The 27,293-nt window shown below is 39.9% G+C and overlaps 2 protein-coding genes across 2 annotated transcripts; one reads left to right on the plus strand and one right to left on the minus strand.

The window, feature by feature from the left end:
* Positions 1 to 1,685: 1,685 nt before the first annotated feature.
* LOC124863552 (coiled-coil domain-containing protein 97-like) lies at positions 1,686 to 8,365 on the plus strand. Its single transcript, XM_047357971.1, has 7 exons — positions 1,686 to 1,972; positions 2,046 to 2,210; positions 6,469 to 6,628; positions 6,918 to 7,006; positions 7,085 to 7,268; positions 7,346 to 7,469; positions 8,086 to 8,365. Exons 1-7 carry the CDS (start codon positions 1,808 to 1,810, stop codon positions 8,222 to 8,224), a joined length of 1,026 nt encoding a protein of 341 aa, XP_047213927.1. The 5' UTR covers positions 1,686 to 1,807; the 3' UTR covers positions 8,225 to 8,365.
* Positions 8,366 to 19,229: 10,864 nt separating this feature from the next.
* Positions 19,230 to 25,473, minus strand: LOC124863551 (dentin matrix acidic phosphoprotein 1-like). Its single transcript, XM_047357969.1, has 10 exons — positions 25,221 to 25,473; positions 24,967 to 25,035; positions 24,423 to 24,556; positions 24,292 to 24,345; positions 23,894 to 24,224; positions 23,712 to 23,797; positions 22,810 to 22,855; positions 20,564 to 20,755; positions 20,377 to 20,482; positions 19,230 to 20,288 (listed from the first exon to the last, which is right to left on the minus strand). The coding sequence occupies exons 1-10, from the start codon at positions 25,447 to 25,449 to the stop codon at positions 20,093 to 20,095; spliced, it is 1,443 nt and encodes a 480-aa protein (XP_047213925.1). The 5' UTR covers positions 25,450 to 25,473; the 3' UTR covers positions 19,230 to 20,092.
* Between the last annotated feature and the right edge of the window lie 1,820 nt (positions 25,474 to 27,293).

The following is a 27,293-nucleotide window of genomic DNA, read 5'->3' on the forward strand; positions in this document are numbered from 1 at the left end:
GGTATGATGAAACAAAAGTTAAAAGCTCTGGCTGTCATGCAAAATGCTGTGTCGCAGAAAACACTGCTCCTAACCTTGAAAACTCTATATTCATTGTAGCACGTGGTGGTGGCAACATCATGCTGTGGGGATGCTTTTTTTTAGCAAGAACAGGGAAGCTGGACAATACTGGAGCAAAACGTGTTAGAGACTGCAACAGACTTGAGACAGGGGCAGAGGCTCAACTTCCAGCAGGACAACGACCCTAAACATAAAGCCAAAGCAACAGAATAGAATGCATATTCATGTGTTAAAATGGCCTAATCAAAGGCCGAACCTACAATGTACTCACGCCTGTTAGAATTCCTGGTGGAGCATGATAACTAATGTCCAAACTTTTTACACCTTAACGTGACAGTTATCTTGTATAATTATACTGCAAAGTTTATTCGTGCAATTCAAAGTCTGGATGTGTATCTCTTTTATAAATATGATTTATATTTATTTTTGTATTATTATTACATATACTTTTTCAGTCTAAATAGGATCAAGCATTGTGTATTAACCTACTGTACTGTATAAGACTCCTGAAATTCAATTTTAGCTTTTGATATTGGTGTCCCATCTGACGATTAGAAGTGGCCCCCTTATGACCACCCATTTAAAAACATTTCTGGACACAGCTCTAGCTAACAACACACAACCAACCCCACTCTGCCCCCTCTTCCTTCTTCTTCCATTGCATATCCTCTAACCTCTGTACTCTCTGCCAGAGGTTTAAGTAGCTAGACCAACTGGTCTCATTGCTTTATCCAGGATGTATTTATCAGCACGTAATGGGTCTGCAGGGTAATGATTACAGTCACACCCAGACAGGTTGTATAGGACTTCAGGGGTATCTGATGTGCAGAACAGATTAATTCATGTACCTGGGGACACTTTTTTCTGACTTGCTGGTTTTAGTGCTTGTACTGACCAGAAGGTGATGACATGAACCGAAATACAATGTTATAAGTGTAACTGTAAGTACTGTATATGTACCCATATTCTGAAACTGCTGCTGTGAAATGCACATCACCTGAAAAACAACAGCGCACTCTACTGTTGAGATGGAGATAAAGCTTGCCACAGTGCAACATTGCACCGACCTTTTCCATGTTGAACTTGTTTTCACTTAAAGATGTGGATTTGATCTTCAGAGATCTGACTCATATTTTAGGACTAGTCTGATGGGATAATGTCTTTACAGATCCTTTTGCTTTTTGACCTCATCACCATCATCACATTCATAGAAAATACTAAGCCAAAGATCACAAAGATCTATCTATCTATCTATCTATCTATCTATCTATCTATCTATCTATCTATCTATCTATCTATCTATCTATCTATCTATCTATCTATCTATCTATCTATCTATCTATCTATCTATCTATCTATCTATCTATCTATCTATCTATCTATCTATCTATCTATCTATCTATCTATCTATCTATCTATCGGCTGTGTTGGCCTTTTAACAGTTTACCACTAGATGGCGACAAAGCCAAACACCACATGTATTATGCGGCTCGGAACGGAACCATCCTTTCTCTTGAAAAGGGGGACCATAATCATGACGGACTGTTATGGTAGCAATGAGTAAATGTAGTTAGTGTGCTATACGCATTAAAACATTCTCTGTTAGAATGCACATAAATGCACATTCAGACATTTAAAAACGCACTCGTTCTTTTTGGTGACAACATACTGAGCGCAGTCAGTTAACGCCGGGAGACATTTTATTTCAAAACGTCATCTGGTAAGTTAAACCTGCTGCGGTTTAGCTATGTGGGGCGAGATCGATCCTCCCGTTAAAGTCCAGCTCAGACTGTGTAAGGGTGAAAGGAGGAAGGTATTACCAGAGGAACCTGCGACTCCTTTACAGAGATGCGACCCCTACAGACCCAAACACAGAACAGATAGCCGGCGGGACCCTCAGCAAGACCCCTCAGTGAGACTCCAAAGGATATTGTCAGATGTTGGAGTTCTTTCTGTTTATTTACTGACTGCGTTTTTCCCTACAGACAGAGCCCAGCTGTGTGGGAGCCATGATAGAGTCTATAGCCATGAGTGGGAGCCCCGTGAAGAGCCAGCAGATCGGAGAGGCTGAACTGACCTACGGGGAGCGGAGGGAGGAGCTGCTGGATCAGTACCGCAGCAGATCGCTGGTCTTCCTGGAGAGGTACCATGTAAGTGTCTCTTAATTAAAAATGCATCAATCAATCAGCCTGCATAATGGTGATCACTATGGCCAAACACCTCAACTTTACTTTCCTCTGACCACAGGAAATGACTACATTTTTTGTATTGCTTGGCCCAAATACAACCTTTAATCTGGCTTTTCATGCTGCTCTTGGTTTTAGAACCCTAGAATAGTGCCGCTTAGGGTGGCATCAGGTTGGAGTTCCTTTTAAATTTGATTAATTATTTTTAAGAACTCAAATTCATCTTGTGGTGGATAAATTTTAATTGGACAGTTATCTTCTCCGGTATCCGATGATGTACAGCTGGAAGGATTTTTACTGATGCTTTTTGACTTTTGGACACTTGTTATGATGCGTCACCATGGCAACAGGGTTGTTTTTTACAGCTGGGATCAGCTGACTAATATCTCAAAAGTTCAAATAATACATCAACTACAACCCCAAATCCCTGATGAGTTGAAAAGGAGGCACCGTGGATGCAGAACAGGAGAAAAGAGAGGAGGAAGTTCAAACCATCTCTTCCATCGGTTCTGCTGGAAAGTGTGAGATCGTTGGGAAACAAGTTGGAGAAACTCCAAGCCCTACAAAGGACTCAGCCAGAGTATCTGGAATGCAGTATTATGTGTTTCACTGAGACATGGCTGCAGGATCATATCCCTGACTCCAGCGTCTCTCTGCCAGGCTTTCTGACCATACGAGCAGACAGACATTTAAAGTGAAGCGGTAAACGCAAAGGAGGTAGACTGGCGGTACTTGTGAACAACAGATGGTGTAATCCAGGACATGTTACTGTGAAGTGTCGTCTCTGCAGTCCAGACATTGAACTGTTAGCAATAAGTTTTTCTCCATATTATATACCCAGAGAGTTCACCAGTGTTATTTTGGCAACAGTATACGTTCCACCTTCAGGTTGCTTTGAGGCTACAGACTGGGATGCACTGTGCCAGCCACATGGAGAGGACATCAATGAGTGTGTTACCGACTTATATGAACTTCTGTGTGGATAACACTATCCCCACTAGAACAGTGAGATGCTTCCTCAATAACAAACCCCTGATCACCAGTGACCTGAAGGACCTGCTTCAGGTCACTAGACTGTCACTTGTCACTAACCTTTTTTGTTGACAAAAAAAAGCCTTCCGAGAGGGAGACAGGGAACTATTGAGGAGTATACAGAAGCAACTTAAAGACGAAATAAGAGACAGCAAGGAGCTGTACAAGAAAAAACTGGAGAGCATGCTCAAGCAAAATCGTAAATACACAGCTCAAAGAAAATAAAGGGATCACTTAAACAACACAATATAACTCCAAGTAAATCAAACTTCTGTGAAATCAAACTGTCCACTTAGGAAGCAACACTGATTGATAATCAATTTCACATGATGTTGTTCAAATGGAATAGACAACAGGGGGAAATCTTCGGCAATTAGCAAGACACTCAATAAAGGAGTGGTTCTGCAGGTGAGGACCACAGACCACTTCTCAGTACCTATGCTTTCTGGCTGATGTTTTGGTCACTTTTGAATGTTGGTGGTGCTTTCACACTCGTGGTAGCATGAGACGGACTCTACAACCCACACAAGTGGCACAGACCAGTACACCAGGAGACATGGAGGAGGCCGTAGGAGGGCAACAACCCAGGAGCAGGATCGCTACCTCCGCCTTTATGCAAGGAGTAACAGGCGGAGCACTGCCAGAGACCTGCAAAATGACCTCCAGCAGGCCACAAATGTGCATGTGTCTGCACAAACGGTTAGAAACCGACTCCATGAGGATGGTATGAGGACCCAACGTCCTCAAATAGGGGTTGTGCTCACAGCCCAACACCGTGCAGGACGCTTGGCATTTGCCAGAGAACACCAGGATTGGTAAATTCACCACTGGCGCCCTGTGTTCTTCACAGATGAAAGCAGGTTCACACTGAGCACATGTGACAGACGTGACAGAGTCTGGAGACACCGTGGAGAGCGATCTGCTGCCTGCAACATCCTTCAGCATGACCGGTTTGGCAGTGGGTCAGTAATGGTGTGGGGTGGCATTTCCTTGGAGGGCCACATGACCCTCCATGTGCTCGCCAGAGGTAGCCTGACTGCCATTAGGTCCCAAGATGAGATCCTCAGACCACTTGTGAGACCATATGCTGGTGCGGTTGGCCCTGGGTTCAGTGCTAGACCTCATGTGGCTGGAGTGTGTCAGCAGTTCCTGCAAGATGAAGACATTGAAGCTATGGACTGGCCCGCCCGTTCCCCAGACCTGAATCCGATTGAGCACATCTGGGACATCATGTCTCGCTCCATCCACCAACTTCACATTGCACCACAGACTGTCCAGGAGTTGGTGGATGCTTTAGTCCAGGTCTGGGAGGAGATCCCTCAGGAGACCATCCGCTGTCTCATCAGGTGCATGTCCAGGCGTTGTAGGGAGGTCATAAAGACACGTGGAGGTCACACACAATACTGAGCCTCATTTTGACTTGTTTTAAGGACATTACATCAAAGATGGATCAGCCTGTAGTGTGTTTTTCCACTTTAATTTTGTGTGTGACTCCAAATCCAGGCCTCCATTGGTTAATACATTTCCATTGATGATTTTTGTGTGATTTTGTTGTCAGCACATTCAACTTTGTACAGAACAAAGTATTCAATGAGAATATTTCATTCATTCAGATCTAGGATGTGTTATTTGAGTGTTCCCTTTATTTTTTTTGAGCTGTGTATAAATGGACTGAACTTATACAGTGCCTCTCCAGTCATACTGACCACTCAAAGCACTTTACACTAGAGCCACATTTATCCAGACTCACTAACACTCACACATTCATACACAAATGCGCAGATCAATAGATAATTTCAGGTTAATTGCTCAGGGTCACATTGACATGTGGACAAGCTGGAATCGAACCCACAACCCTCAGATTGCAAAACGACCGCTCATTAAGTAAGACGGAGCACTACAGAAGATCCTTCCTGCCCACAGCCATCAGCATCTACAACGGCTCTTTGAGGAAACCTTCATAATATGAGCTATAACAACATGTAATTTCCCATTGGCATTAATACAGGATTTTTGAATTGAATTTGAATTGGTGTTATGGCTTCTTCCTTGAGGAGTGGCCTTTCAGAGATTGTCTGTACAGTCCTTGCTTCTTGTGGGTAATCACACCCTGTTACCAGCTTCAGCCAGCATCTTCACAAGGTCTTTGCTTTTATTTTAGGCTCGATTCACTCCCTTGGCACCCAAGCACATTCATGGGACACAGAACCAGTCTCCTTCCTTAACATTTGCAGGGCTGGATGTTCTCATGGTGTTTATACTTGCATATAACTATTTGAACAGATGAACAGGTCAACCTCAGGAAATTCTATCCAAGGATGAACCAGACTTTTAGAGATCCGCAATTCATTTGCTCGTATCTTGACTGATCTTTTTTAAAAAAAAATTCACATGATTTCACACAAGGGAGCAGTATATTTGACATGTTGCCTTAAAATACATCTACAGATATGCCAGAAGCTAACAAAGCTATGACATTATTATCTGGGTGTCCCCTAATTGTTTTAAGGTATAGTAATCTTAGTCAATGTAACTTCCGAGTTTAAAGACAGCTAAAAACGATGATCTAAGTTTAAGTCAGACAGTCAGAAAAGAAAAGTTCTGCATATTTTTGCGGTGTTTTTAAATATCTGATTTCAACTGTAAGTTTGATGGATTTGCTGACAACAGCCTTAATTTAGATTTTGCTCTTCAGTAACCCTTATGATTTTTTGATCTTATTTTAAAAATGTTTGAAATGGCCCGAGTCTAAGGCAACAATAAAAAGGGAGACCGGCCATCTATAAGGGTCCTAAAATGTTATTTGTTTTAAGACAAACTAATGTCAATATCAACATTTCTAATATATGGTGTGAAGGTCACTCACATCAGTGTTGTAGTGTGCAAACAAAATGAACTATGTAGTCAAACGTGGCGTCATACCTGTGAACAGGTTTTAAATCCACCCAGTCCTCAGCTAATCAGTGCTGTAGAACAAATGGAAATTCTGAAACTAACCAGAGGGAGGCCTGCAGAGGTCTTAAATGTTAAAACCAAAAAACATGGTTTGGGCAGTAAAAAAAAAATGTTTCACTGCCAAATATTTGTCTGACTAGATAAAAACATGGTAAACAAACAACAGTAATAATGTAAAAAAGAGCTCCACAAACTGATATCATAGTTCATGTGTTATGTATTCTCCTATCCTTAGGCCCATCTGAAACCTGAGCACCTCCCTGCATTCGCCCACGTCAGCTCAGACCCAAGGGCCCAGCACTACAGCCAGTTGGTGGAGACACGGGCTGCAGGATGCACCAACAGGACCAGAGTCAGAAACCAGCGTTACGCTGCCCTCAGAGCGCTACAGAAGGGTTGGTTTCAGTAGAGACCTCTGTGGAGGGAAAAATAGTATTATTTATCTAGAACTCATTGTGTAGGGTTCTTGATGCAGTGACGTCTGATGGATCAGAAATCACAGGCACTAAGATTAGACTTCTTGTATTTATTGTTATGCTTTGAAATTCTGAACTGAGAGTAATAAGAAATATGAAATTCTTCACGAATCGTCTTTTTCACTGCTTCAAAATGATTTTCTAAAACATATAATGATAAACTGGAGTAGTGAATCATGATCCTTTGTTTATTCTCTTCTTCTTGCAGAGGGTGAGTATTTTAGTGAGGAACAGATGCGGATGAGGGAGCCACTGCTGTATGAACAATATATTGGCCAGTTCCTGACTGATGAAGAGGTGACTGTTATGTTTTAATCAACAATGTTTATGTATACAATTTTTTAAAAAGTCTGACAAAATACATTTTTATTTGAGGTATTGGAGCGCTCCCAGGAGGCCATGCTGGATGGTGCGCAGGAGGGACAAGCGGGAGGAGGAGGCTCATGTGGGCTTGCCAATCTCCTCCTGAACTCCTACCAGGAGCGGCTCATCCAGAACCGTCTGCAGGAGGAGCAGGACAGAGAAGATGGTGCCCAAGAGGAGGATGATGATGATGAAGGTAAGAGTGTTTGAACTGGTAAAAAATTGTTTTCCTTCTTCCTGTCTCAATCCCACTGCTGCATGTTCATTATGTAGATGATGGAGTCCAGCAGAGGGGGTGGGAGCCTACTGCAGAGGAGAAGGCTCTGCTGAGGGAGGAGTTCATCAGTCAGATGCATCAGCGTTTCCTAGATGGCAAAGACAAGGATTTCAACTACAGGTCAGTCACACAATTAAGTCCAATGTTAAGTTCACAGTTTATGGCCCTAAAATGAGAAACATTGTTTGACGCTTTTTTTATTTATAGATGCATCCTAATGAGAATAGAATGGAAAAGTTGATTTCAGTCAGTAGAAAAGTTCAAGTATGGCATAAGAATATTAAAGATTGATTTCTGATAGAGAGATGTTATGTTTGTGGAAAGAAAAAGTGTTGTAGAAAAAGACGCACAAGCAACAGGGATAACATTTGAAATTATTCTAAATCAAAGCCCTTTAATTGGTTTATGAAGATTAGCAATTCATGGACTGCAACCAGAGCTTTAAAAGCTGCAACATACTGACACATCGATGACAATGGCTACAACTGTTTTATTCCTTGTATTAAACGACTCTCAAACAACAGACATCAGAAGTGTTTTACCTGGCTTGGAGAACAAGGAGAACACTCATGCTTGGTGATCCATGGGCTTATTTAGCAAAGAATATACAGATACTTGTTTGTTACAGTGAGAGGTACTCCTGAAAAGGCTGCCGCAAGTCTGAAAGGTTCAGTAGAAGATGTAACCCCAAAAATTTCAAGCACTTTAGAGTGAAGCCTGTGTTTGTCTATTACAGTGAAGTGGATGATAACCCTGACTATGACAACCTGGATATCGTCAGCAGAGATGCTGAGGATAAATACTTCGATGAGGATGATGATGAAGATGAAGAGGAGATAGAAAAAGATGACGACGAAGAGAACATGGCTCAATAGAGAATAGTTTTTTAGGAACAACTCCCCACTGCTCTGATAATCTGTAAATAAGAATGTACAAACATAACTGCTCAGTGTAGTTCTTGGATCTTTGCATATGACTGTAACAACAACCTGCAATAAAACATTGCTGTTTTGCCATTCTGAGTTTTACCTTGCAGTGTACACCATACCGTAGAAAAAAACGTCTTTCTATAGGTTTTTACTAAAAAGTAGTTTTACAATTCTCACACCCATTGTTCGGGGAATCAGATGTGATCGAACACTAAACGGAAGACTAAAGTAGCTCTATTTACTTCGGTTAACTCTGCTGGCAGGTTTCATAATCAAGCCAAATCCACAAATGGACACATAAAAATAAACTTTAGGGGAAGTTAAAGTAAAGAGGTAAGATTTGAGCCTAAAATCAGATGCACTGGAAATGACCTTAAATTTGTTAGCCTCCTAGCATAATGAGGCTAACGAATTGTTGAAAATACAGTTGTGTTCATACCTCTTAAATCTTGCAACATTTTTCAGAGTATTTTATAGGGGTGTATGTGATATATCAACACATATTGCAGTCTTTTGGAGTATGTCTAGTTTTGCATGTCCAGGGGCTGAAAGGTTTGGCCTAGACTGTCTGTAAACATAAATGTTTGCCACGGATTCCCAACTAGTTAGGTCTGGATTCTGACATATTCTAACACATAAATATTATTCCACAGGGGTCGGTTCTGAGTCCGTTATTTGCTTTTTATATTCTTCCTTTACCTGGCATCATTCAATCTTTTAATGGCATTGCATATCATTTCTATGCAGATGACATTCAACTTTACATGTCTTTTAAGCCTTATCAGCTGGATAGGTTGTCCACCCTAGTTCAATGTCAATCGCAGATCAGTGACTGGCTCTAGCAGTTACCTTGTTTTAAACACTAAAAAGATTGAATCCATGATTATAGCTCCTCCTGAACTACATACAAAAATTAGTCAGGCTTTTGCCTCTGTTTGTCCAACCCTTAAGTTCAGTATTCAAAATATTGGTGTAATATTTGACTCCTCTATGGGCTTTGACTTGAATATAAAATCTTTGTCTTGTTCCTGTTTCTTTCATTTAAGGAATATTTGTAAACTGCGACATATGGTCTCTTCAGCAGAACTGGAAAGAATAATCCATGGATTTGTATCATTGCATTTAGATTATTGTAATGCCCTATTTATTGGTTTGTATAAATCATCCCTCTTACGCTTCCAAGCCATACAAAATGCTGCGGCCAGACTTCTCGCATGCTCTAGCAAGCGAGCTCACATTACCCCCGTTTTATACTTTTTAAATTGGCTACCAATAGACTTTAGAGTTCGTTTTAAAATTCTCACATTAACATACAGAGCATTACACTGCCAGGCCCCAGATTACTTATCTGATCTGCTCACAAAATATACTGCTGCTCGTCGTCTTCATTGAGAGGTTCAACATTTTCTAGTTGTTCTGCTCACCAGACTGAAGGCCAAGGGGGACCGAGCCTTCCAGTCTGTGGCACTAAGGCTGTAGAATAGTCTCCCTCTACAGCTTTGTTTAGTTGATTCTGTGGACTCTTTTTAAAAGCAGTTACAAACTTTCCTGTTTAAACAGGCTTTCTATTGAATGTTTATTTTTATTGTATGTTCTATTGTATCTTGTTTTTTTTATGGCACTTATTTTGTTATTTGATTGGTTTTCTTTTTAGGGCTTTGTGATGGTTTTATCTGAGAACGGCGCTTAACAAATAAACTTTATTTACTTACTTACATAATTAATCTTAATTAATTTTGTGCAGCTCTGTATATGTTTAGGGTAATTTTTCTAGCATTGCCCCAGATTTAGCTCCGTCCATATTCTTATCAACTAGTTTCCCTGTCCCACAGCATAGAGCTGCCAACACCTTAATTCACTTTTCGGATGATTTGTTCGGGGTGATGTACAGCGTTAGATTTTGGTCACATGGTGACTGTTTTTGAAATCTGCACTATGGCTTTTTGTCCAGGGCAGCACACCATAAGGAGTGCCATGAGGCAAAAACTTTTTCTCTGAACATTTTTTCAATGGCTTAATTGTATGTTGAGTACCTTGGCATGCCATGTAGTGTGTAGTGTAATCACTAAAATTCTAGCAGTGGTTGTTGTTGAAGTTTGTATCGGGTTCCCATCTTATGATTTGGAGCTAAATTAAAGGGCTGGTTTTTATTATTATTTTAATCTGGACACATTTGCTTATCTATACTGTAAAATCATACATGTTTATGCCAGTCAGACCTCAACCAGAGTATTGTGCACTGAGTGAAGGGCTGCTGAAACATTGATGAATGAAACCTTTATTCTAGTTGACACAAATATTTTTGACTCATATGTGACAAAAAACAGAATTTTTTTACCTTTTCTATGCTTTCTTGGCATTAGGACTACATTTGAGACAAGCTGGTATAAATCATTCTACATTGTTTACAGATGATTTAAATCTATGTGTTATAATATAGATTTGAAGCATATATAAAGTAAAATATAAATATGTAAGAGCAGTGCAAATACTTCCAGTAACAATACTTACTGTTTACTGTACATTCAGTTGTTCTCCAAAAGGCACAGCAGGCTGATAACGTTCGTACACAAGATTTATTGTTCTAACAAGATGTCTCACTTTTGGAAAACCTGTGTAGGTGTGTGTCTGTGTTCAGCACATTTTTGGTTAAAACATGTTCTTAATCCAGGGTAGCAAGTAGAGGTGGGAAAGGTAGCCAGAAGCTGCACTGAAAGAAGAGTAGCGTCACTCTAAATAATGATACTCAAGTAGAAGTAAAAAGTATGGTTTAGTAAAACTACTCCTAGCAGTATATTTTTCTAATAAAAGTACTCAAATAAATGTCACTAATTGCTACCGACCTCTGTCAACAGATTTTCTAACCTTAGCAACCAAGCCATGGTAGTCTTGCAGTTGTGCAGTCTCTCCATTTTGAGATGACTGAACTACTCTGTGAGATGTTTAAAGGTTGAGCAGTCTGTTTGTTCACTAATGTTCTATAAGAAACCTCTGGACCTTAACAGAACAAGGGCTGAGCACAAATTCCCACCACACTTTCCAGATTTGTATTTGTAGAAATTATGATCATGATCATGTTTGGTTTTCCTTCCATTCTAAAGTCATCCTATTACATAAAATCTCAATAAAATCCATTCAGGTTTGTGGCTGTAATGTGTCAAAATGTAAATTAAAAAAAATATTTTGCATGGTCGCCTGAAATTACCACACCAAGACTTCCGCCCTTGCCTGCTATCCAACTTGCAGTGCACCCGATCCCGATATTCCTCTCCGCAGGTGGCAGGCCGGCACAAAGGGGACATCCTGTAGCTTCTTTATGCTGGTCATGGCATGGCCAGGAGCCAATGCTTGACCACCAGGCACTTGCCGACGAGGTTCTCCCTCAGGCCTCGTTCCAGGAGGGTACCCTGGTCTCCATAATCTGGGTGAGGTTTGCCTCTTCCTGTGGTCAGCCATATCATCGGAATCATTGAACCGCTCTTAGTCTGACTCCTCCCCTGAGGCCAATTTGTCACAGGAGGGGCTACCAGGAGCTAAAGCTCCTTGAAACAAAGCAGTCAGGATCATAGGAGTACCCAAACCCTCCACCACGTTAAGGTGGCAGTTCAATAGAGGGTGAGTTGGTGTACTTCAGGCCATCTTGGGCCAAAGGTTGGTGAAATTATGTTATCGTATCATCAGACCTGCGGCGTTACATCTTGGACACTCGTGAAGAGAGAGGCAGAGCTGTCAACCGATAACCACCTGGTAATGAGTTGGATCTGGTGGCAGGGGAGGTTGTCGGACAGACCTGGAAAACCCAAACAGGCGGTGAAGGTGAGCTGGGAACATCTGGCGGCAGAATGTGTTCGAGAGATCTTCAATTAACACCTCTAGGAGAATGTCACTCATGTCCCAAGGGAGGTTGGGGACATGGAATTGGAATGGACAATATTCAAGACGTTCATTGCAGATGCAGCTTTCAGGACCTGTGGCCTGAAGATTATCACCGCTTGTCACAGTGGCAACCAAAGGACCCGCTGACGCAAAATCTTGGGCATGAGGAATTTGGAGAGACCATGGACAGAGACATTTGGTCAGCCTTAAGGAAGTTCTGGAAAACCGTTTGACAACTCAGAAATGGGAAACAGGGATCATCCAAAGCTGTGTATGCTTTGGGAGGGGAACTGCAGACCTGGACTGAGGACACCACAAGTGGTGAAGGGAGCACTTTGAGGGATCTCCTCAATCCGGTCACTGTGTTCTGTGAAGACTCGGGAGAATGTGATTCTTTCACTGTGGCAGAGGTCGCTGATGTAGTTTAAAAGCTCCCTCACGGCAGGGCACCAGGTGTGGATGAGATTCGGCCTGAGTTTCTGAAGGCTCTGCACATCGCAGGGCTGTCATGGTTGACACAGCTTTTAAATGTTATATGGAGTACTGGGAAAACACCATTGAAGTGTCAGCCTAGGGTGGTGGTCTAAAGGTTTTATGAAAGGGGACCGGAGAGTGTGGTCTAATTATTGAGGGATCATACTTTTCAGCCTCCCTGGGAAAGCTTACTCTGATGTGTTGAAGAGGAGGCTCTGACTAATTGTTGAAGCTTGGATCCAGGAGGAACATTGTGACATTTGTGTTGGTTGTGGTACAGTGGACCAATTTTTTTACCTTCGCAGAATTCTTGAAGGGGTCATGGGAGTATGCTTCTCCGGTCTGCATGTGTTTTGTGGATCTGGAAAAGGCCTATGACTATGTTCCGCAAGGTATTCTGTGCGGTTACTGTGGAAGTATGGGGTATCTGGGTGGCTTTTAAGGGCTACAAGCCTTTTATATCCAAGGCAGGAACTGTGTCTGCTTTCTCATCACAAAGAGGAGTTTGTTCCCAGTGCTTGTTGAACTCCACCAGGGCTGCCCCATGTCACCAACCCTGTTTGTGGTGTTCATGGACAGGATCTGAAGGCGTAGTCGTGGAGAGGAGGGTGTCTGGTTTGGGAACTTTAGGATCTCATGTTTGATTTTCACAGATGATTTTGTTGGCTTCTTCAGGCAATGACCTCCAACATGCACTGAAGTGGTTCGCTACTGAGTGTGAAGCGGCCAGGATGAAAGTCAGCTCTTTAAAGTCTTAGACCATGGGTCTCGACAGGGAAAAAGTGGACTGACCCCATGGGTTGGTGGTCAGTCTCTGCCTCAAGCAGAGGAATAAAGTATCTTGGGGTCTTGTTCACGAATTACGGTAGGATGGAATAGGAGATGGACAGACAGATTGGGGCTTCATCTGCAGTAATGCTTGCACTGATCCGGTTGTGGTGAAGAAAGAGCTGAGCTAAAAAGCAAAGTTCTCAGTATAGCAGTCTATCTACTTACCGACCCTCACCTGTGGTCATAAGGTATCATCATGACCAAAAAAACAAGATCCTGCATACCTACATAAGTGAAGCATGGCATACCACAACATGGCTTGACCATTGCAATAGCACTGCTAATGACCATGCTGTTGTAAAATCAATAGAAATTCTGTATGAGTGATCTATATCAGGTCATGTACCATTTTTAATGATGCCGGACATTGAATGTCTTTCAGAGTTGAGAAAAGGTGTAAATAATGGCTCTAAAGTGAAATTGCAATGGTTCAAATTCAAGAGATGACCTGGTAACATAGTGTATGAAGACTGATGTAATTTAAGACTTCCTCTACAAGCTATCATGTGCTCAGATGTTAATTGCAATGATAATTCTCATTGTAAAGATTTTTGTGCTATGTATGATGGTATTGTGAGAGCACTAGATCATACCTCACATGTGCAAAGTCTAATAACATCAAGCCAGGCTGGAACAAGCATGTGGCGGCGTACCATGCAGAAGCTAAACAGGTATATAAGATGTGGGCGGAAGCAGGTAGACCCAGAGATGGGCCTATTCTGGACTACAAAAAGTCCACAGGTGCAATGGATAAATATGCCATTTGGTAAATTGCTAAATATGAACAGAGCATGAGAGTGGACCTGATGGGTGAAAAACTTCTTCGTAATAATGTTACTGGCTTTTGGAATGAGGTGGGAGCACTAAACAGGTCTACAACATTACTTCACAGTGTCATTGAGGGTGTATGTGGAAATGACAATATAGTAGAGCTCTGGAGACAACATTATTCTGCCTTATTTAACTGTGTTAGAAGTGCTCCCTATAAAATCGGAAGTATTCCTAAGAGAGTTATAATGATAATCACTCCTAATGAAGTTCAGCAAGCTATAGCACAGTTGTCTGATAATAAGGCAACAGGTTCGGATGAACATCTGATGTATGCTAGTCAAAAAGTTGCTGTGGTGTTTGCCATGTGTTTCTCTGGGTTTGTGACCCATGGACAGCTTGGGTCACAAACCTGACTCTTTATTTTCTCGTCCCTGTAATTAAGGATAAAACTGGCAAGGTAGGAAGTCTGTATAACTACAGGCCAATAGCCTTAGCTAGTTCAATATCTAAAGGACTGGAGCAAATACTGCTCAATCGTCCTAATCAGTTTATTTGTACAACAGATAATCAATTTGGTTTCAAAGCCAAGTTGGGCACCGACTTCTATATTTATGGCCTGAAGTCTTCCGTCTTAATTGGGTTTATTGATGCCTCTAAGGCATTTGATCGGGTCAACCACTTTAAATTATTTGATAAATTAAAACAAAGAGGTGTCCCAGACAGTATTATAAGAACCCTAGTCTACAGGATGCATGTAAAATGGGGCAATACTGTCTGCCTGTTTTGGTGTGAGTAATGGTGTGCATCAGGGTGGACTTCTCTCTCCAGCCCTGTTTAACCTGTACATGGATGAATTGTCAAATCAACTAAACAACTGTAAAACTGGATGTATGATCGGTAATATGCTGGTTAATCATTTCATGTATGCTGATGAGCTGGCTGTTCTCTCTCCCAGTAGTGCTGGCTTCTAGCAGTTGCTGAATGTCTGCTTTGTCTATGGGTTGAGATATGGTGTGCAGTATAATGCTAAGAAAAGTGTCATGTTAATATGTAAGACTAAAGGGGACAAAGATCTTGGTTTTCCAGACTTTTGCCTCTCGGGGCAAAAGTTAAATGTTTGTAAAAAGATTAAATATCTGGGTCATTGCATCACAGACCAACTAGATGATGATAATGACATATATCGGCAGCGTCGCATATTGTATGCCCAGACAAACACTCTAGCAAGGAAGTTTCACATTTGCTCAAATGATGTAAAGATCAATCTATTTAAAGCTTATTGTACACCTTTATTCTGTTTAAGATACCTCGGTCCAGTAGTGCAAGTGAGATGTTCTATAATGCACATGTCAGGACATTTCAGGCACTCAGGAGAACCTTGGTGTATAAGTTTGTGTTGTCTGGACAGCTCCCAGAACAGTCTTATTCTAGTATTGTCAAATCCTTCAGCCAGTGCACATACGCTACCAGTCATTTTTGTTGAAACACTGGTATGCGAGTCTTAAAAGTTTTTTCTATTTGGACCTTGAGTCTGTCTGTTAAATAAACTAAACTAATTGGCTGAAATGAGGTTCCTCTGCAGGGTGGCCGGCTTGGCCTTAGAATTAGGATAAGGGGCTCCATCATCTGGGGAGAGCTCAAAATAGATCCGTTGCTTCTCTGCATCGAAAGAATTCAGTTGAGGTGGTTTGGGCATCTGATTAGGATACCCCTGTGCACCTCCCTCTGGAGGTTTTCCAAGCATGTCCAGCTGTGAGGAGACCCAGTGGAAGACCCAGAACTTGATGGAGGAACTATAGATACTGGTCATAAAATTTTAATATCATGAAAAAACTGATTTATTTCAGTAATTCCATTCAAAAAGTGAAACTTGTATATTATATTCATTCATTACACAGACTGATATATTTCAAATGTTTATTTCTTTTAATTTTGATGATTATAACAGACATCTAATGAAAACCTCAAATTCAGTATCTAAGAAAATTTGAATATTGTGAAATGGTTCAATATTAAAGACATCTGGTGCCACACTCTAATTAGCTAATTAGCTCAAAACACCTGCAAATGCCTTTAAATGGTCTCTCAGTCTGGTTCTGTAGCCTACACAATCATGGGGAAGATTGCTGACTTGACAGTTGTCCAAAAGACGACCATTGACACCTTGCACACGGAGGGCAAGACACAAAAGGTCATTGCTAAGGAGGCTGGCTGTTTACAGAGCTACAAGCACATTAATAGAGAGGCGAAGGGAAGTAAAAGGTGCGGTAGAAAAAAAGTGTACAAGCACTAGGGATAGCTAGGGATAACCGCACAATGGATGGTGGATTGTTCACAATCCTGGAGAGGATTGTGAAACAAAGCCCATTCAAAAATGTGGGGGAGATTCACAAACAGTGGACTGCAGCTGGAGTCAGTGCTTCAAGAACCACCACGCACCGACGTATGCAAGACATGGGTTTCAGCTGTCGCATTCCTTGTGTCAAGCCACTCTTGAACAAGAGACTGCGTCAGAAGCGTCTTGCCTGGGCTAAAGACGAAAAGGACTGGGCTGCTGCTGAGTGGTGCAAAGTTATATTCTCTGATGAAAGCATTTCCTTTTGGAAATCAAGGTCCCAAAGTCTGGAGGAAAAGAGGAAAGGCACAGAATCCACATTGCTTGAGGTCCGTTATAAAGTTTCCACAGTCAGTGATGGTTTGGGCGCCATGTCATCTGCTGGTGTTGGTCCACTGTGTTTTCTGAGGTCCAAGGTCAATGTAGCTGTCTACCAGGAGGTTTCAGAGCACTTGATGCTTCCTGCTGCTGACCAACTTTTTCATTTCCCAACAGGACTTGCCTGACCTCAACCCCATAGAAAATCTTTGGGGTATTGTGAAGAGAAAGATGCAATACGCCAGACCCAACAATTCAGAAGAGCTGAAGGCCACTATCAGAGCCTGAGCAATGCCACAGACTGATCGACTCCATGCCATTCCGCACTGCTGCAGTGATTAAGGCAAAAGGAGCTCCAACTAAGTACTGAGTGCTGTACATGCTCATACTTTTCAGGTTCATACTTTTCAGTGTGCCAACATTTCAAAACATCTTTTTATTGTATTGGTCTTGAGTAATATTCAAATTTTCTGAGATACTGAATTTGGGATTTTCATTAGTTGTCAGTTATAATCATCAAAATTAAAATAATTAACATTTGAAATATATCAGTCTGTGTGTAATGAATATGATATACAACTTTCACTTTTTGAAAGAAATTGTTGAAATAAATCAGTTTTTTCATGATATTCTAATTTTATGACCAGCACCTGTATATATATATATCCCGTCTGGCCTGGGAACGCCTTGGGATCCCCCAGAATGAGCTAGAGAATGTCGCTGGGGAGAGGGATGTCTGGGGTTCCTTCCTGGGCCTGTTGCCCCTGCAACCCCATCTCTGATAGGTGGAAGACAATGAGTGGATTTTGCAAGGCATCGCTTTTGTTTTTTTCTGCTTCTCTGTTTCTTGGGAATATTTTCATTTTTTGAGAAGGTTTAAGATCCTTCATTAAAGTTGGGAAGGTGTTTTCTAACATGATAAAGTTATATATATAATGTTGTTAGATCATGAAAACTTTTTACTGTTTGTTTTGGCAAATTAAATGTATAACTTATTGTTAGATAGTTTCACAAAAGACCAGGGCCCTGGGCCAACTAACATCTGATGAAAAGGTTTTAAACATTTTATAACTTTTTTTTTCCACTTTGACACACATGAAACAGTTTAAGACTTCATTGTCTGTTTGCACAAAAAATCATCTTCTAACAATTCTCCTCTTATAACATTTCTGACAGTTGTAACAGAAAGACTTTGGCTTAAGTCATCCATGAAATATAAAATATAAAACCCATAAAACCCACACATTAAATCAAAACAGAAAATATGACAGAAAATGTGAAAAAACAATGTTCATATATCCACCTGAAGTTGACGTCTTTTGAGGTTATAGGCATGTTGCCTGAATTTACCTGAGTTTTGGTTCAGGTTTCTCCATTTCTTGAGTCAAAAACAACCCAAAACAGGCTAATTTAATGTATTGTTATCATAGTGAGAAATGTCTCACCTAAAGTGCTGAGGTTGTTTTTTGACCAGGAAACACTACTGGGCATTGTCATAATTTGAAAGAAAATAATAACAGTCAAATGGACAGTTCATATTCAATAAAAAACAGAACTAAAACATCGTAATACAACAACTGTAGAAAATAAGCATTCATCTAAGCCTTCTTCTGAAGTTTTACTTAAATGTTTTCATGGCATTTGTTTTCAGACTCCAAAATAACAAATAGGGCAGGTTTTATTACAAAAATGTCTGTGGAACTTCCAACAGGAAACCCAGAAACCACAACGTGAATGGCTGAGGTAGTTCCACATAACACTGATTCATAAAATGCATTTTTCTACTAATGCACTTTTTCTTTTTAAAGATTGGTTTCTGTGCTAGAGCTTATTTTACACAACAAATGCATTTGTAAATAAAAAAAAGCTGCTGTCACACTGTTACCTATCTTGCCATGTATGCTGGTGTTTTTAAAAACACATGACATGGGTCTAAACGTCAGGATATGAAGGGGATTTTGAGGAATATTAGGTCTTGTCATATCTTTGTTGCTTTTAAATGCTACACGTGTATTCGGATAAATGGGGTAAATTCACAATGCTGCATCAGGATCAGGTAGGTTACTTTTATGACATCATTCTATTGTTGAAGAAAGTGAAGAAATAGTCTCCAAATCAGCAATTTCTTATTTTGCCCTGTTTTCTTTACTTGAGAGTTTACCGTAAGAGCATGTTGGTTTGGCGAAACATTCTCCTTATCTCAACTAACTTCTAGAACCTGAAAAAAATATCAGGTTAACCTGAGAGCAGGCCATTGGAAATGCATCTGGCAAACAAGAACAAATAGTCTGTGTTGTTAGTTGGGTATGACTCTGAAAAGTTGAGGTATCATTCAATTCAATTCAATTCAATTCAAAAATACTTTATTAATCCCAAAGGGAAATTAAATGTTGTTATAGCTCATATTATGAAGGTTTCCTCAAAGAGCCGTTGTAGATGCTGATGGCTGTGGGCAGGAAGGATCTCCTGTATCCATGAGTCTGTATGGCCTCTCACACCCAACAGTTTTATTAAATGTTTTTACATTTTTTATTTAAAGATCAACTGACCACCTGGGAATACCGTTATAATGCTCTTTGAGTGCCCCCAAGCATTTTGATAATCATCAACCAAATAAATCAGAAAAGAGGTTATACCATCAGTTTCACTTTCAGTTTTAAGCATCCAGCTTGCTGAACTGAGTAAAGCACCTGCATAACGTAATGTAGAATTGAGTACTGGTATTATTGAGTCATTGCTGCAATATCTGGATTGCATTTGTGTTGATTCCAAATGGTGGTGCACATGTACCATAAAAATGGCTTGTAAGAGCCATGTGGCAAATCTTTTGACCTGTCCAAACAATCTGTGGCAGCCTGGCTAAATGGACATCCATCAGTATAATCCTCCCTTCTAACACTTATATGTGTGAGTTTTAGACTCATAACAATTTATTCATTAATTTACAACACTTTGTATGCTACGTTGTAAAATACATACTAAGATTATACTGAAAGGGTTCTCCTATGGTATTGTGTCTTCCTCTGCCAATGAAACTATTCAGGGAAAGTGGAATCTTTTTGTAACATGTTGTATGTTGTAATAATCAAATTCTATTTTTTGTAATGTCTTGTTATGGAAAATATTATATCCCACACATAATCCTCATTAAAGTTGCAGTATCCATCACGTCCTGTATCGATCTTCCTATTGTATTGAGACAATCCATTTCAATTGTAACAGTTTAAGTCCTTTAGCTTCAAAGTATAATATTCCTTTTGTAGTCTTAAAACGTCCAGCTGCATTTTTAGCATTTCTCTCTGGAGTTGATGCAAATCCATTGTGTTCACATCAGAACCAGCTAAGACCCCCGACGCTGAGATCTCCACTTTATCTGAGAGATGAGCACTGGCTGAACCTTGGATGCTTAAGGGAGGAAAGGGAATAGTTGTAAGGCAGTCCAAATATATTAAGATGCTTTGATGATCAAAGTAAAGGGATTGTTACAATTTACCTTGTCTCTGATAGAATTTGTGACTCGATTTGGTCTGAGCTGCTTACATCTGTGTGATTATCATATCTGCTCTGACCAGGCATATTCAAAGGTGCAGCAGAAAGCCCTGCAAAGTTAAAATACTCTAGACACCTCAAAATTTAAAGCTTTTCTACAAATCTTGCAGCTGCATTTTTTCTGAACTCACTCAATGATTCATGGATTTCCTCTTCAACAGGTAGTGGTTGGGGACAATTGTTTGTGGCAACGTCTACTGTTTCAGATTCTATTGGTTCTTCACTGTCCTCGGGTACTGCCATTTCTAAGAGCTCTTCTGTCTCACTGTCTTTTTCCTTTTCACAATATGTCATCCGTGAAGCTCTGTCTTTTTTCTCCTCACCTTCGGGGAAAAAAATGTGGTTTAAATAAAGACATTTTAAAAGCTTAGAAAACTAAGAAAATGTCACCAGGCTTGTCAAATAAATAAATGAAAGTCTCACATGAATTGTTTGTTTAGAGAAAACAGAATGTATTCCCAGTTAAAGTTAAAGTAACTTGATATTGATGGTTCCACAGATGGACAATTTTCTTTATCATACTCACCTGGTAAAAACGTAGATTGGTTACACCAAGGACAACTTGTAGAGCAACAATAGCTCAAGATGTTGAAAACATAAGTGATAATTAAATATCCTATTTCACTGTATTTTAAAGCAGACAAGTAATTTTAAAATGACCTTTTTACTGAAAATCATCCTTTAGAACCTCACCCCCACACAGAAAAAGTTTAGAGGAGGCACTTTTACTTCCTCCAAAGATCCACTTTGCAGGAAATGTAAATGAGCCCCAGAGGCATCTGTGTGTGTTGTTTGTGAGCATAAAGTATTTCAGGAAAGTGCTCTTTTGTATGGTTTTTTACTTTTTGTGTTTTCTATTAGTACAAAATGTCTGCCAGTGTCTGAGGATCACATTATTTAATAAATGATCGCTCTCTGTTTTCAGTGTGGGGCGACTTGCATGGACTTCTGAGACAGATGACCCTTTGTTGCTTTGTGCCTGGACCCAAACATGATAGAGAACTGCTGGTGGTTAGGAAGATGCACTGAGTTTGCTCAAGTAATACCTGGAGTGCTAAAAGCTGATTCGGAAAGGAATCCTCGTTACCAATGAACTGGAGACATGATCAGTATGGCAAAGAGAAACGAGAGACTGCACTTATGTACATTACCTGACATGAAGGAAGGCAGAAAGACGGAGAGCAAAGAACAGGTGGGTGGATCTTTCTTTCAAAGCCATTGCCCTATTGCTACCTGATATCTGCATGGTTTTGACCCATGAGAATTAGCTTAAGTTACATAAGTTTTTTCTTTATGTCAGAGCCAAAGGAATGAGAATTTTTGAGGGTGTAGCAGCTGCTACGTGGAAATATATGTTTGTACTGTATATTTCATTCCAACAACCACATGTGTAGCACTAACTTTAGCATATTTGTAGGGTAAAATCACAACTTGTGGGAAAACTAATTGTAAATGAGCAAAATGGAATTTGAGTGCTGTGACAGTGTCCTCAGAATATTTTTATTTGACAGCTAAATTACTGTGAACTCCTCACAAGTAAAACAAACACTGGTTGTATTAACAAGTGAGACTTTCAGCTGCTTCCATTCACTATTATTGACCCCCCCCCCCCCCCCCCCCCACTCTGTCCGTCTAAGTCGTTGTGTCCTTGAACAAGACACTTCACCCGACTTGCCTGCTGATGGTGGTCAGACAGCTCGGTGGCGCCTGTGTATGGCAGCCTCACTTCTGTCAGTGCGCCCCAGGGCAGCTGTGGCTACATTGTAGCTCCCCACTGACAGTGTGTGAATGTGTGTATGAATGGGTGTATAAATTAGGTCTCCAGGGAGTTGATAAAGCGCTATACAAGTACAGGCCATTTCCATTCCATTCACTATTATGTTTTTACACAATAATATATAGGCTTTTCTGATTATGTAAGAAATTGTGCCTATCTAAAGGCTAAAAGATGTTTAATTGTTAGATAAAGTATTTTTGTTATAAGTGGTCATTCTCCAATGCAGATAATTTACCTCAGACTGAGTAGGGTGCTGGTCTGTTAGGTCTCAAAAGTACTGCTCTCATTTGTCTGACTTTTTCCTCCTCAGTAGACAAATTACCGCATAATGTATAACATATAAACTCACATTAAGAAGCAGACCTTGTTATCACTACATTCCTCTTTGGATCCTATTGTTTTATGGATCAGTGCCTGTGTTTGGTGTTCTAGCCTAACATCATAACTCTTTAGCAACTCTTAGCTGTGTTCTCAGTTAAGTAGGGCTTCATGCTGTTTTACATATTACTCGATCTACATGATCGACATAAACCATAGTCAACTACAAACCTGAACACTGACAAGAAAAAGTTGTGAAAATGAGGATATATCAACACAAACCTTCTATTAGATGGTTCATAGTGGTGGTCGGACAGTCACTCCTTGTCTGTCGAACGACACAGAAGAGAGAGTGCAGGTTCAACAGAAAGCCTCCAGAGACTGAGTAAATGACAGTCCCACAACAGCTGTTGTTGTGTTTCAACATCAACTGACATAGTTATATATCTATGTAAAGTAGTTACCATTTTTAAGACTATAACGTAGTTTTGCAAAGCAATAAAACTTGTCTAACACTGATTCTGGAATTTTACTTTTAATTATTTATTTATTTTTACCACCTTTGTTCCAATCAGTTTAATGGTTAACCATGTTTATGCTTTTTGAGTTTCTGAGTTTGGGTTATTTACGTTATCTGCCTGATATTTTGGTGTACGTCCACAGACCCTCTTCTTTCCCTATTTTTCTATACCATGATTAGTTCTCCTTATGTCAGTTAACTGTAATTCCTATTTTTATAACCTTTTTTTTGGAACCTAAAAGCTTTTATTTGCTCTGATAAACCTTCTCTAGCATCATCTAGCCTTTGTTTTATGTGTAAAGCCTCACTGTTATTTGTTACTATCACCCAGCCCTTTTTCTTTTCCAAAGTCAAAACTTAAATTAAAATGAGATGCAGTGTTATTTCCTTAAAGAATTATGCTCCAAAACCTTCTGTGTATATGCATTAAACAATTCAATCATCAATTGAAAACTACATTTGTGAGTAATCAGGTTATCTTTGTCTGATATTAAAACATTCAGACCCCACCCTCCTCCCTCCACCTATTTCCCTTTTCTTGCCATGGGCTGCACCTAAAGCCTACCTTAGGCATTTTGGTGCATTGATGGTACACATAGGAGCACAGTTACAGACCTCAGTTGAAAGCTGAAGATTTTTGGAGAAGTTAAGCTTTTCGTCTTACCACTGACATTCTTTTTAACATAACTTTCATTTTCATCTGCAGTGCAAGTTTCTCAGGTGTTGAAATGATCAATCTTGGATCAGTTTCTGAAAGAAAAGAGGTGTATTCACAAATCCATTATTGCTCAGTAGCTATGGTGCAATCACTGACTGAAGGATTGTATTTTGTGTGGAAAACATCACTTTTAGGAGCACAGAGGTCTTTAGGGTCATCAGACGCATCCCCATCCTCTTCTATTTCATGCTGATCCAGTTTATCATCTTGTTTTTCTTCTTGATGGTCTGAGTTCACATAGTCGCCACCATTTCTATCATCATGCCCCCCTTTCTTTTCCTCCATCCTCAAGACCCTGTTTTTACTGCCTGGAAGTCTTTCACTAACATCTTCTTCCTCAGAGTCTTCTGTAAACTCTGCTTCTGACTCTTCCATGAGGATACAGCCTCCCAGAGAGTCGTGTTGTCTTAAATTATGAGCAGATTTATCTTTGTTGTTCTGAAATGTCTGAGCTTTCGTCTGTTCGAAAAAGAAAAATAAGTCTTATTGAAAAAAATATTATTGTGTCAAACTGTCGCTCATTTACCTTGATGCTCTCGGTTCTTTTTTTCAAATATCCCCTAGTGACCAGGAGACCTTTCTGGGATAAGGATAATTGTTAGTCCATGAAATAGAAATGGTATTTTCTTGATAGCTGCCGAAAAAAGCTGAAATTACATCAAACCAGTATTGAAGAGGCTTTCCATCAGAGTATATGGTGGCTTTCCATTTTTTAGACAAGCTTTTTCCTGCAAAGTCCTCAAAGGCAGGTGGGGTGAAGTGGCGGCCCTCACATTCAATACACTTCAGACCTGCAGACAAAAGCCATGTATTTTTTATAAATAGATAATGAATGTGAACAAAGAATTAAAAAGGGATTTAAAGGCAATAATATTTACAGATAATATTTTGCTTTTAAAGTTTACATACCAGAAAAAAACCTGATGCAAAAACTCATGCCTTGAATAAAATATTTTGGTTTTCTCTTTCCTTTGCTATAATATTGACAAATAAATGTCCACATTATTTCATTGGTTGTGGAATAATGTGGAGACAACCCCACATTATAAGACTCCTACCATCGTGCTTCACAGTTGACCCAATCCACTAAAAAAGCTTTTTTCCTACTAAACCACTCTAACTTGTCATTCCAAAGCACATTACTGCAAAGCGGCCCAGTCATGATCCAATTCATTCTTTCACACAAACTCGATGTGCTTACTTTTCTCCAGCTTTTTGGCATCCATCATCCCCTCTTTGGTCCCACAGATTACAGGCCACAGTTCTAGATCTTGCAAACAGAAAAGCCACACACAGCAGCCATTGCTCATGCAGATTATTCCCCAAACATTTCATCAGCTGTTCAGTCCAAGGAAATATGTGTTTTCATCCCTCAGTATAAAATATGGTTTTAAATGCTTAGCGTTGAAATTTGTTGTCAATAATATATGTATGAAATACAAAAATTGGTAACACCTTTATCCCAGTTGTGTGGTGGTATCTGGTTGTAATTTTCCTGCTCCTCCTCCTCCTCTTCCTCATTATCATCATCATCATTATCATTATCATCACCATCATCATTTTTGTCAGCATGATCCCAATAGATGACACACTTTCTTTTTCTGAGGCTATGTTTTCTGTCACAACTTTGTCCTTCCTCATCTTCTTGCCCACTGTTGGATCTTGGGAAAGATCTTCTCTTCATTTTCTTCTCTTACTGAATGCAGTCTGTCCTGAAAAGTTAATCATTTACAATTTGAAGGAAAGTATACACATATCATAAAAAAATTAAATGTATTCTAACAGTGTTCAAAATGTTTGCCTCAGCCTTTAAGACTCAAGGTTCAGTATATGGTGGATCTGGTTCCCCTCTGTCTAAGATAATCTTTGCATAGTCAACAACAACAGTTTGTCAGAGATTGCATTTATTGTGATTATCAGGTATTTAATGCAGTGCTGTGAAAAAGCATTTCTGCCAAACAGATTTCTTAGATTTTGACCTTTTTTTTCTTACACTTAAATGTTTCAGATCAAACAAACCTTAATATCACACAAAGATAAACTGAGTAAACACAGAATGCAGTTTCAAATGATGATTTCACCAAAGAAGTGAATTTGTTGCTCTTGGTGGCAACAGCTGCCATCAAGCATTTATAATAACCAACAACGAGTCTTTTACATTGCTCTGGAGGAATTCTGACCAAACTCTTCTTTGTAGAATTGTTTTGATTCAGCAACATTAGAGGGCTTTTAAACATTAGTGGCCTATTTAAAGTTCCCTCACAGCATTTCAATCAGATTTAAGTCCAGACTTTGATTTTGCCACTCCAGAACCTTTTATGTGTTTCTTTTTTGGGGGTATTCAAAAGACGAATTTGCTGGTCTGCTTTAGAATATTGTCCTGTGGACGCAGCTGTTGTGCAGGGGTAAAGCGTAAATGGGAATTCATATTTCATAATTCATATTTCCTCGAATTATGGAAAGAGAGTCATACTAACACATACTAAGTTTGCTGGTGTGATGACCTTTCTCAGAAATGCAGTTAATTTTACTCCAGATGTGACAGAACAATCGCCTCAAAACTTTCAACTTTTGCCTAATGAGTCAGTTAGTATTTTGCCAAAGATTTTGAGAATCATTCATATGTTTTTGGCAAAGGTGAGACGGACCTGTGTGTTCTTTTTGGCCACCAATAGTTTTGGCCATTTTTCCCAGTCTCTTTATTGTTGAATCAATCAACAGGGACTTTAACTGAGGCAAGTGAGGCCTGCAGGGCTTTAGATGTTGCTCTGGGTTCTTTTCTCTATTTGTGGATAAAGGCTCTCATCGTGATTTGCTGAAATGGCTTTGTAACCCTTTGCTGCTGTTAAAAATATGAATAACTTTGTTTCTAATCTGTTCCTGATTTTCTTTAAGTCTGTGCATAATGTGTTTGTTTTTGAGGTCTTTTAGCCAACTTCCGGTTCTCAGACAGGTTCTGTTTAACAGACTTCTGGATTCTAGAGGTCTGGCAGTAAACAGGCCTGGATATGGTTAGTGAAACTGATATTGGCTTTCCACGGAAGGTGGTAAATCGCAGATAATTCATGATTTAAGCAGTCATATGTTTTCTTATGGTCAGGTTGGTTTCTGTATCTTTTTCGCTTAATAACTTCAGTCATCTTTAGAAAATTGGTTATTTATTACTCAGTTTATCTGTCTGATATAAAAATTTGTATGACAACCTGAAACATTTCAGTTTGACAAAAAGCAAGCACAGAGGAACTATGTAAAAGGGTCACCTTTTTCCAGAGCACTGTTGTTTTAACTTTAGTGAAACCGGCAAAAAGATTTGTTTTTTTTTCTTCTTTTCTGCATTTCTACTGTAATGGGTTTACCAAGGCAAGGAATCAAGATGGTGATCTTTTGCTAAATTCCTGTTATCAAGAGCTTAAGACAACTTATAAATCAACAGTGAACGTCTTACCTCTGGTGAAATGAACGGAAGAAATGAAACAGAAACTTCAGTTGCAGACACGCCCCACATTTCTTCTTCCTCTTAGTTAGGTT

The sequence above is a fragment of the Girardinichthys multiradiatus genome, chromosome X (genome assembly GCF_021462225.1).
Source record: "Girardinichthys multiradiatus isolate DD_20200921_A chromosome X, DD_fGirMul_XY1, whole genome shotgun sequence".
NCBI classification, from domain to species: domain Eukaryota; kingdom Metazoa; phylum Chordata; class Actinopteri; order Cyprinodontiformes; family Goodeidae; genus Girardinichthys; species Girardinichthys multiradiatus.

Bases quoted from the DNA above. Each gene is read 5' to 3' on its own strand.
- LOC124863552 (XM_047357971.1), top strand. From the start codon at position 1,808: ATGTGGGGCGAGATCGATCCTCCCGTTAAAGTCCAGCTCAGACTGTGT. The intron at 2,211-6,468 runs GTAAGTGTCTCT...TCCTATCCTTAG, and splicing joins TCTTCCTGGAGAGGTACCAT to GCCCATCTGAAACCTGAGCA. The intron at 7,007-7,084 runs GTGACTGTTATG...TTTTTATTTGAG, and splicing joins AGTTCCTGACTGATGAAGAG to GTATTGGAGCGCTCCCAGGA.
- LOC124863551 (XM_047357969.1), bottom strand. From the start codon at position 25,449: ATGAAGAGAAGATCTTTCCCAAGATCCAACAGTGGGCAAGAAGATGAG. The intron at 20,756-22,809 runs GTTTGTGTTGAT...TTTTCCCCGAAG, and splicing joins TATGAACCATCTAATAGAAG to GTGAGGAGAAAAAAGACAGA. The intron at 20,289-20,376 runs GTAAATTGTAAC...TCCTCCCTTAAG, and splicing joins CAAATTCTATCAGAGACAAG to CATCCAAGGTTCAGCCAGTG.